The sequence below is a fragment of the Cyprinus carpio genome, chromosome A18 (assembly GCF_018340385.1).
Source record: "Cyprinus carpio isolate SPL01 chromosome A18, ASM1834038v1, whole genome shotgun sequence".
NCBI classification, from domain to species: domain Eukaryota; kingdom Metazoa; phylum Chordata; class Actinopteri; order Cypriniformes; family Cyprinidae; genus Cyprinus; species Cyprinus carpio.
In genome coordinates, this window is record NC_056589.1 from 15055819 (window position 1) to 15067625 (window position 11807).

The 11807-nt window shown below is 34.4% G+C and overlaps 1 protein-coding gene across 1 annotated transcript; it reads right to left on the reverse strand.

Moving 5' to 3' along the window:
• Window positions 1-9824: 9824 nt before the first annotated feature.
• Window positions 9825-11605, reverse strand: LOC109082882 (outer mitochondrial membrane lipid metabolism regulator OPA3). The gene is made up of 2 exons (XM_042775107.1): window positions 11432-11605; window positions 9825-10857 (listed from the first exon to the last, which is right to left on the reverse strand). The coding sequence occupies exons 1-2, from the start codon at window positions 11571-11573 to the stop codon at window positions 10526-10528; spliced, it is 474 nt and encodes a 157-aa protein (XP_042631041.1). The 5' UTR covers window positions 11574-11605; the 3' UTR covers window positions 9825-10525.
• Window positions 11606-11807: the final 202 nt, after the last annotated feature.

The following is an 11807-nucleotide window of genomic DNA, read 5'->3' on the forward strand; positions in this document are numbered from 1 at the left end:
GTCTACGTGCTTGGAGCGATCGAATGGGGAATCTACCTATGCATGGGTACAACAATGCGCATGATGTTATTGTTTACACGGTCGTCAAGGATACGCAGAGTGAATGTGGGCAGCCATGCCATCATTTTCAAAAGTCTCTGTTTTGGTCCGTTTACACTGAAACACAGCCCAGGAGTTTTCAAACTAAAACAGGGTCTGCAGCATTTTCAAAAGTCTCAGTTTCCGAGGGTCTAAAATGAGTATTAGTGTAAACAATAGGCGTAACCGTAGCAAAAGTTATGCGTTTTAAAACGAAAATGCACTAGTGTACATGGGGCCTTAAAATCAGCTAGCATTTTGGATTATCAAGAAGTAGAAAACATTTTAGTTCTCTACACAACTCTTCTCATCTTGTGTGGTTGCAATGGCAATGAGTATCAAACTCTAAACAACTACAATTTAAACAAAAAAACACGCTTTTTACTGACATGTCTTAACGTGTTAAATTAAGACTCATGATAGTTGATATGAAAAGCATCTACATTCCAAATTAAATGGAATTTAGGCAAAACAAATCTTGTTTTTGGCAAAACAATCAGTGTCTCGAATCTCAGTTTCTACACCTGCAGGCTGTTTGTGGTACTACAACAAGAACCACCTCGCAATATCTTTCACATTTACTAGAAACTCAGGGGTTTGGTTGTACTGACTAGTATAATCATATTAGTAAAGTTTATACTGAGTCATTTAGTTCAAAACAATCATTAACTTACAATAGTCAGCTTACGATGTTTTGGAAAATGTGCAAATGGTTAAACAAGATGTACAAAAGATAAATAAATGAAATGATGGTAATTAAAGGGGAAGGATGTATTGTAAGTAGAGAAACGTGGCATGGTGTGTGTGTGTGTGGTGTGATTACGGAGGTACTTCCTGATTACTGTGAGCCGTGTGAGCCCTGGCTGCCCTGCTGTCCAGAGTAATTCCCCTATTGAGAGTAGTACTTGTTCCACTGGCTCTGATTCTGATAATACTGCTGCGCATACTGGAGAAAAACATCACGCATCAATAAAAGGACTGCTTTTACCACTTCTACATATTGATCTTTATGAATATAGTCTTACATTTCAATCATCTCATCTAATGACGATTACAGATTAAAGATTATACAACACAATCAAGGAATAGGCTACTTAAAATAAATTCTATCAACAGCTGCTGTGGCATGCAGACATTTACAGTCATTCAATAATAATGTCATAAAAAGGACATTTACTGTAAGTCAGACAAATGTCTCAGAGGGTTTAAAAGCAGAAAGCTTGTATTGTTGTTACTCAAGGTTATTCAATAAAAATGTGTGAACTGTAAATTTATTTTAAATTGTCCATTTAAGATGGAACTACTTTTCTAGGTCGATGAAATTGCCTTTGTAATTCATGCAGGTGGATTGTACAGAACTAACTCTGTAAACACTGACTGTTATCTCACATTATTATTATTCCTAGTTTAATCAAGGAAACCAAGCCAAAATAACTCGGTTTCTTTTTCTGAGCGAGTGAAAGGATTCGCTACAACAGACAAGCTTGGTTATCGATTCCATAACATTAGACTCAAGCTTGCTCAAATAATGTTTAGATGTGGTCACTTAATTTTTTTATAATACATTAGAGAATATTAATTAAGTATTATTACTTCTATTTTTAATTAATTCTTTAAAAGCAAGAATGCACTTGCTTGGTTTGCAGCATCTCATGTTATTAATAGTCACAAAAAACAACATTAAACCCATTAAATACTTGAAAGCTTAACTTGCTAGTTTAAAGTTGACATGAAATGGAAATTACATTCATTTGCGATCATATGTCATTGCGATGGGAGCATTTTATGTGCAAGTTTACACATAAGGACACAAGTAAAAAAAAAAAAAGATGTGCACAGATGTGTAATTTATAATAAATGCCGCAACATTCAATAAAAAATGTCAATTTTGATTTTGTGATTAACTACACAATTTAGAGCATAAGTTATCATTTTTAATTATGGCATTCCTACAAAAGCCTGATGTCAAATTGTAATAATCAGATTTCAGGGATAATTTTAGATCCACCGTGTGCAAATAAGAGACCACAAAAAGACAAAATATTGTTTGAAATTCGATATAAGACTAGAAAAGACTAAATATTTTATTACAATACTCTGTTCCACGGGCAGAGAAATACCAAAATTCCAGCAATGTTAAAAGAACAAAACAACACAGGAAAGAATACTTTGGTTTCAGTATATTATTTTATTATAATTTTATTCAAAACGGGTTCTCGCTTTTCAAAAACATAAAATAAAATACATTTAAAATTCTTTGAATGCTGTCTAGCTCATGTACAATAACCAGTTTAATTTTAAATTCAATTTAATACAATAACTCTATACTTAAGAAGTAACGCAAATAAATGTCATCTGTACTCACAAAATACTTAAAACAAGAGTGAAGAAAAAAGCTTTCCTATTCTAAAAGGGTCTCCTTTACTTACCTTGAGTCATGCGTCTCTTTGTGGTGCTTCAGGTCTATATACAGTATATCCCTTACCTGAGAATACTTACAGACGCAACAGTTTGGGTCCGTGTGACTCTACCTACCTTACAAACCAGCTCTGCCCTGAAAAACTAAGAAGGTTAGTTTTACCACTTACCTTGTTACTGAAACAAACACAACAACAACCCACAGGATAATGGACATCTATTTAAAACCAAGGCTATGTCTTATATAGCTATTGCAACAAAACGTGTTTTCCTTACACACCAGGCAGAGATTACTTGTCTCTCAACATCTTAATACAGTCATGGGCTACCAGTACATTATCAGTGAGGCTCACAGGAAATGCAAGATAACAGAAACCCTAAAAAGAACATCTTTGATGTTAACAGATATTCTAACACTTCAATATACAACATTCAAAGAAAGACTGCTTCTTCTACTCTATCATATTGTGGCCTCCTGGAAGATAAATAAATAAAAAATTCGAAAAAGAACATCGGAGCTCATTCATAGCTATGTCTTCACTGGGAATCATACTAAGGTGTTTGCCGTATCTAATCCAAAATGTAGTTCCGTCTTTTGCGGGCAACAATCTGGATCAGTTGGTTCAGGCACTGAGTGGCCTGCTGAATCAGGATGTCCCAGCGCCCAGCAAAGTTTCACTGGCGACGCAATCCCATCACCTTAGACCATAACAGAACCATTAAAAGACCATAAAAGTTTTTTTTTTTTTTTTTTTAAAGAAATATACACTAACGTGAAAACATTTTTTTTTTTTTAAATTCAAAAAATAAAATGTTTTGGACTCAAGAACATGATTTCTTTTCAAATATGAAACATAAAACACATTTAAACATGCTGATCCTACCCTCATTTTCTCCATGATGGCGTTTGTGCCCAGGATGTTATACTTCTTCTCTGGGTTCATCTCTGCATGCTTTGTGGCCCATGTGGTTTTACCGCAAAGAGGAAGAAAAAAAAAAAAAAAAAAAAAAAAAAAAAAAAAAAAAAAAAAAAAAATATATATATACATATATATACACACATACATATACATATATATATACACTATATATATATATATATGGGTGTGTGTATATATATCTCTACAGTACACATTTATTTAAGAAAATATAGTAAAAATCATTATTGTGAAATATTATTACAATTTAAACAACAACGGCAACAACAACAACAACAAAAAAAACTACATACCAAAATACAATTTAAACAACAACGGCAACAACAACAACAACAAAAAAAACTATATTTTAATATGTCATTAATTCCTATAATGGCAAAGCTAATTTTTGCAGATTTGATGCTCAAGTAACATCTTACTGACCCAAACATTGAACGACAATGTATCTATCTAGTGTAAGATTGTCAAAAAAAACTTTGTCTTAAAGATGTTGTATAAAACTTCACTGCAAAGTGAAACATAAAATCGTTGTTGCTGTTAGCTTAGCAACATGCTAATGCTAAACTCATTACAAATTGCAGCTTACTGTATGTAGTCCGTTCCATATCAGTCACTTATAAGCATTTTATTTTATTAAAGATGATGCCACAAGGTGTTGTCACATTTACTGCTGATCAATGAATTTTGTACAAAAAGAAAGCAGTTAATGATAATACAAAAATAATAAACATCCAAAGCTATTCTGCCAGCTATTAAACAAACCAATCCTAAATAAGTGCTTTCCAAATAGCCTCTTTGTTTTATCCCTCATTTTATAATATTAAAGTGTAGTTTTATACAAAACTGGTTGAGTAGATACTACTAGAATGAGTGCTTTGTCCATTGCAGATCTTCAGTTTCAATATATCTACCAAAAGTATGGGCTCAGTGAAATTGAAAAGAAATGTATACTTTTATTCAGCAAGGGCAGATTGCTGTCATGTGCCACTGAATACTGAATAATGGCCACAGGAATAAACTACATTTTAAAATCGAAACAGAAAATAGTTATTTTACATGTAAAATTATTATTATTTTGACTGTATTTTGATCAAATAAATGCAGCCTTGGTAAGCCTAAGAGTATAAACATTAAAAGAACATTACCAACCTCAAACTTTTAAACAGTAGTGTTCATTACGTTCAGCTCGTAGCACACACGTCCCTTGTTTACATCATACGTTGCTTGTACTCCAGACCATAGGTAAGCAAACTCCTCGATGGTTAAAGTATACCCGCTGCAACAGTCCAGAGAGACTTTGAAGTGCAAGTCGCAGTTATCTGTTGAGGTTTACAGAGAGAATTCCATTATTATGACTATTATAGAGATATCATAAATTATAATTACACAAAACAAGCCCCAACGTACATTCACCAATGACCACTATTGTGCCATCAATGTCTTCCTCATCCTCTTCAGCAGGAGGCAGAGTTGAGTGGGACCTGTGATTAAACAGAAAATCACAGTGTAAATGTAATAGCACTTGTTAGTGTGCATTAAGTCAAAATCCTAATGCTAATATTTTAACACTTCAACATTTTAGTCATACTGTTGTCTTTATGTCTCATCTTTTCTTGTCTTTATCAGCATTTTAATCCATCTTGCAGATGTCCTTGGAACTATGGTTTACTTAAAGTGGGAACTAAACGTCTTTTCCAACTTGAGAACTACATACAGTCTCAAAGAATTGTTAATTACACAGAATCTGTGACAATATCATGGACATGGACCAGGATTATGTCAGCATCACTTGGCAATTAAGTGTAGTTTGGGCTCCTCCTCAATACATCTTATTGTTTAAATTTTATTAAGAATTTGGCAGAATTTTAAAACTGATACTTTGTGTATGAAAAGGTCAGAACAGGGCACAAAGCTTACTGTGATTACTGGACGCCAAGTGCGCTACAAATAATATGAAGTTATCGCATTAAAAGAACACAACATATAGACTCTTGAAAACAAAAACACATATTAGTAACTTATCGATTATAAATGGGAATTGTCTACGATATTGCTAATGTCCACACAGCTGACAGCTTTACCTGTTGTAGTTTGTTCAATCTGTGCACGAAATAGACACTGCTTTTCTGCACTTTTACTTCGCACGTCTCCGTTAACAGGAGCTGCTTTTATAGCAGGTCTTCAGCAGTGATGAGGACTGTTTTTCCACAACATAAAAGATGTGATTGCAAAACAAGCAGGAAAAAAAGACATTACATGTACGTAACATTACGACATTAGAATATAATACACCAAACCGGGAGGCCTGTGACTGTCCCACAGACTACCAAATAAAATACACTATCAAGGTCCAGAAAAGTATGAAAAGCATCGTCAGAATAGAACATCTGCCATCAGTGGTTCAACCGTAACGTTATGAAGCAACAAGAATACTTTTTGTATGTGAATAAAATAAAAATTATGACTTTACTACTTTAAATTACGAAATTACTATTCAACATGTTTTTCTCCTCTGTGTCTCTCCACATTACCAATGCGCCATTTTGAGAATGAGCTGAACGCAGGCACCTTACACTCTTCTGTGTCAGCTGCTCCATAAGGATACGAAGTGTTTTTTTTTTTTTTTCAAATCAAATCGCAAATACACGTAGAAAACATATCCGTGTGGCGCGGCTGACACAGTAGAGCGTAAGCTGCCTGCGTGGACTATTCTGACAATGCTTTTCATACTTTTCTGGACCTTGACAGTGTTATTTATTTGGCAGTCTATGGGACAGTCTCAAGACTCCCGGTTTTCATCCAAAATATCTTAAATTGTGTTCTGAAGACAAACAAAGCTTTTAAGGGTTTGGAACGACATGGGGGTAAGTGATTAATGACAAAATTTTCATTTTGGGGTGGAGTATCCCTTTAACATTTGCATATACACAAATATATATAATATAAATATATATATATATATATATATATATATATATATATATATATATATATATATATATATATATATATATATATATATATATATATATACAAAACACAACAACAGCTTGCTCCTATCATTAAGCTACAGCTCCAGTGGTGTAGATGGTAAAGCATGTGCTTGTGGATGTTTTGACGTGATTGACCCGAGTTCAGTTCTGCCTTTTGCCAAACTTTTTTTATTCCCTTTTCAAATCTTATATCGCATCCAAAAGGCGTTTATTTTCAATAAAAATTAAGGAAATAATGGAAAAGTTGAAAATAAAGTATCGGGTAGAGTTGGGGTATGTGTAGGGAGGGCTTTATTGTCCCAATAAGGTGGCATCAATTTTTTAATTTGAATTAAAATTATAATTTACACTCAATACTTTATTATTGCATACTGTTTTATAATTTACTACAATATTGAGATTCAGATAATTGCCACTATTTGAAATAAGTAGTATAAATAGCATTTTATCATAGTGTAAATGGAATAGCTGACCTATTTGCACTTGGTGTAAATATAAAATCCATAAAAAAATACTCCTATTATAAATATAATCAAATCAATCTATCGCCAAGAAAATATGCTGTTTTCATTAAGTGTAAATAGACTCCTCCAATGATCAATAATTAAATTTATAATACAATTTAATTACATTTTATTTACATTTTATTTATTTTAATGTGTGTAATTATTATTATTTTATTTTTTGGTGGGGGGGCTGTAGAGCTACAATTGTAATTTGTGAATAATTAAATTTAATTACAATTTATTTACTTTTATGTTTTATTAACGTTCTATTTTGACCCCTATAGAAGTTTTTAATTTTTTTTTTACTTTCCATAATATTTGGGGGAGGGGGCACAACATTACAATTCTGCTTAGGGCACCCTGTTTGCAGCCTCATCTTTCGGAAGTTAAAATAAAACATATTTACTTTCATAGCGTAGAACACAGCATCTTCTTGACATGAAGTTAACCACACAAACAATCTACAGTGTTTGAGGGTGGGTCAAGCTGTTTGCAGGCGGCCAACATAAAACATGTTGCTTGCCGTTTACTTCCTTTTATTCATGTTTTTTAATGTGTCTATTTGTGAAAACTGTGAAAATACGCTATTTTTTTAATATTGAATCATTTAAAAAAGATTTATTTCTAATTTAGTAAACATTATGTAAAATAAATTTCACTGCAGCATGTTATTTGCTATTTGCCACCTTTAAATTGAGTTTACACACACAAACACACATATAAATTTCATCTTTAGGGACTTCAGAATCACTGGGGTGTATATCAGAGCCCTCTTTCTCACCAGCCATCTGCCCTTGATCAGTAAACTCATCATTCCCAGCCTCTGCAACACCTGTCACAGGCAAACATGCAATGAGATCATAAATGCTTCAGCCAAATGCATTTTTCATCATCATTAGTCAAAACATGCATCAAATGATTATGATCTTTGTGCATGCAACCTTGAGTACCTGCTTCTGTCTCATCATTGCAGGTGGGCTCCTTTTCAGCCTCCAGAGCCGCCTGCAGCCGCTCAATCAGACCCACTTTGAGGCCTCGGGTGTTCAGTCCACGCTTCTGCAACTCATTCACCTTCAGTTTCTTCACATCCACACTACATGACATAAGAGAAGATCTCCCTCCCAAACCTACCAAAATGGAAGTGAACCATGACGGTTTCCAAAACATCAATAAATGCTGATGCATATCCACAGCTGTGTTTTAGAACATGAGCTAATTTTTAGCATCTGTCTAAACTGGTCACTAACTGGCTGATTCAAAAGCCAGCTTAACAACCTTGTTGCTTCCTGCTTGCACCACCTAATGACCAGCTCAGACTTGTAAGAAACCAGTTATCATTTTCAGAAACCAGCTAGACCACTTTAGGATCATGTGATAACGTTAGCTGGCTTGTATGCTGGTCCAAGATGGTCTATCAGCTTTAATCAGTTAATAACTAACTTGGATCCGCTAATGATCAGGTTAGACCAGATAGAAACCAGCTATTATTTCCCACAACACATCTACTAGTTTAAATGGACAGGGTGGGTCATTTACAAAGCTAATTGGCTAAATCAGGTGCACACATAAATTGTGTAGTAAATGCATTGGCAAACAAGCACCTCTATTGTAATTCAGTAATTGTATTCACATTAGGTTGTGAAATAATGAGAAATGACACATGCACATGTCTGATTTGTCAAGCTACAAAAACATGTTGTTCCAGCTAACTCGTGATTGTAAAAATGTGTCATTGTTCAGCTGAAGAAGTGTGTTTGAGTGGTGAAAGCAGCAGCAGAAGACATACTGAATGTTGCTTGAGTGCTGTCACCTACTGGACACATCTAGAACATACTGATGGATGGCTTACAAGCATGAGATTGAATTTCTTCTGGACAGACTGTGCATACCTTTATTCAGTTCATCATGCAGCCCAATCAGTTACTCTGTTGCTCGTCTAATAGAATCAGAATCTTCAAGGTGCGTTTTGCCAAAGCTCAGTCATGACTGCATGTGGCCTTTCTTGAGGAGTGGCTTTTTTCTTGCAGCCCTCCCATACAAGCCACATTTGTGGAGAATTTGTGATATTATTGTCACATGCACACAATGAACACTCTGTCATAAATTCCTGCATCTGCTTCAGAGTTGCTGTAGGCCTCTTGGTTGCCTCTCTGACTAGTTTGGCTCTTTCATCCAGTTTGGAGTGACGTCCTGATACAGGGAGGGTCTGTGTTGTACCAAATACCTTCCACTTCTTAATAATAGACTTCACTGTGCTTCTACCCACTGATAAGTTTACTTTTTTTTTTTGTATCCATCTCCTGACTTATGCCTGTCCACAATTCTATACCGGAGATCTTTTGACAGTGGCAATAGATTTGTGTGCCATTGAGAAGGTGATTAGCTACACCTGACTGAGTCTACAAGTAATTTTTAGGAGTGTAGTGAACCTTTTTCCAAATCAGATACTGGGTTTTTATCCTTTTCTGTCATGTTGGTGTTATATCTTTGACTGGAATGTTATAAGTTGTAAGTTGTACTGAGAAAATAAAGCCGGATAAAACAAACACTGCGCCCATCTTAATTTCAACAAAATGTGATTATTTTAAAGGGGGTGATTCTTTTCTATACCAACTGTATTTGAGCAAAAACAGTAATATTGTGTAATAGTATTACAATTTGAAAAAAAAAAACAAAAAAAAACAACTATATTTCAATACATTTTAAAATGTCATTTATTGCTGTGAGGCAAAGCTGCTCAGCAGCCATCACTCCAGTCTTCAGTGTCACAAGCCTTGAATAAAGTGAAAAATTAAATTCTAAAACTTGCATGTTTTCTTAACAATGGCATTTCACAACTACAAAAAGTTTTCACAATTTTGATATAATAAAGATACAAAAAAAAACAACCATCAGAATATTTCACTTTATTTTACAATCATAATTATACACCCATATACACGCCATATTAAGCACAGCAGTAATTTACTGTAATAGGGGTTTTCTTGCAGGACACACAGAGATGGGCTCCCTGTTTCCTATATTGAGGGACACATCCATATTTACCATATGGAATTTGTCATTCAAGTATCAAAAATTAAAGTGCATTTTCAAATCATTAATAAATGATGAATGCCCAACTCCATCAGCATCTTATATGAAGAAAATGTTATGAAATAACCTCCAAACTGATAAGCAGAATAAGAAGTGGTCAAACGGTGGCAATGGTTTAACAGTGTCATCAAAAAACTAGAACTTTCGATTGAAAACAGCATCATCCAACCACACAAATAATGAATAGGAAGCTTTAATTGTGTTATACTGGTGGCCAGTCACTCAATCACACACAAACTCTCCGTTCCTTCCTCGTTTATATAGCCTGGAGTTTCCTTGTGTGTGTGTGGGACGGCTTAACCAAGACTTTGTGTGTGTATGTATGTATATATATATATGTATGTATATATATATATATATATATATATATATATATATATATATATATATATATATATATATATATATATATATATATATATATATATGACAGTGCTGCACCACTACTGATATGTTCTTTGCCCTTCTTAGAAAGGGTGTATTTTAGTGATGCACATTGTTACTTGGTACTTGGAGCCGCTGGGAGGGACAACAGAAGTCTATTAACCTCTCTAATCTGGGCATCCAGTGTCTCTGTGGCTAGTGCAAGCTCTCCTAGGTGTGTCTGAAGATTGCTAATGGTTTGTGCAAGCTCCTCTTCCTTGCGTCTGGAGTTGGTGGCCTGACGGCTGTACTCAAAAACCATGCAACCTCCGCCAATGATGAAAATGATAGCTTCACCGAGCAACTCTGCTCCAAGCTCTGCAGCGGTCTCTTCATTTAGAGGTTTGATGACGGAGCCACGGAAACCCATAATTCTCATCTTTGTTCGCATCTCCATCCAGTGATATGCTGCGAAGAAAACATGAGGTACCACATGGAATTACATGACAGACTTATTTCAACTAATATATATATATATATATATATATATATATTATATATATATATATATATATATATATATATATATATATATATATATATATACTTTGTAATATTAAATTATCAAATAATTTCACCAAGCAGCAAAAGGCACTTTCAGTTACTTGCTGTACCCTCAATGATACTTGAGTCCCGCCTTCTTTAAGCAAAGTCGAACCTCATTTGTCCAAAGGGAACATTCTTTCTAGTATCTCATTGGTCTCTGTGTAAATCTGTTGTTAAAAACATCCAATGACAACATCGCAGCGGTCGTGATTGGCTAAATATCAAATACAACCAACGGCTATTGGCTGTGTGTTCCTTCAATTATACATAAGACTCCAGGTAGCAAGTAGCGTTACTTGTTGGTAAAATTTATAAAGTTTGATTGGTTTTTCAATTTTAAAATTACACTTTAAAAGAAATTCTAAGCCCAGACACTCTTACCATATGAACTGACATCATCATATCGTTAAACAAGAACAACCAAATGCCAGCGTACCTTGGGCCGGAGGAAGGCAGACATAATTCTTAAAGAATTCACTTCTCCGCGCGCCTGCTTTTATTCTGTTAGCCACTGGTTTGCTCAATTGTCGTACGCCCAGATAGAGCAGCTTTGCAATCGGAAAGGCACCGACGACCATCTTGGCGGAAAATGCGTCATCTGAGGAGGCGGGATGACGAGGAAGTCATGTGGACGATGCTCATGTATAATATTAATGAGGCAATATTAATATTCATGAGATCTAGAACGTGAGTTTCGCAAAATCTTAAAAATATTTTTTCTTTTATTTTAAGGGGAAAATATAACTATATATAAATATAGTCTTAGTTTGTGTTTCGTTTTTTTTTTTTTTATTTTTTTTTTTTGTTAATTC

Coding starts and splice junctions, on each gene's coding strand:
- LOC109082882 (XM_042775107.1), bottom strand. CDS start 11,573: ATGGTCGTCGGTGCCTTTCCGATTGCAAAGCTGCTCTATCTGGGCGTA. Junction 10,858..11,431: donor CTGCCTTCCTCCGGCCCAAG/GTACGCTGGCAT, acceptor TTTTCTTCGCAG/CATATCACTGGATGGAGATG.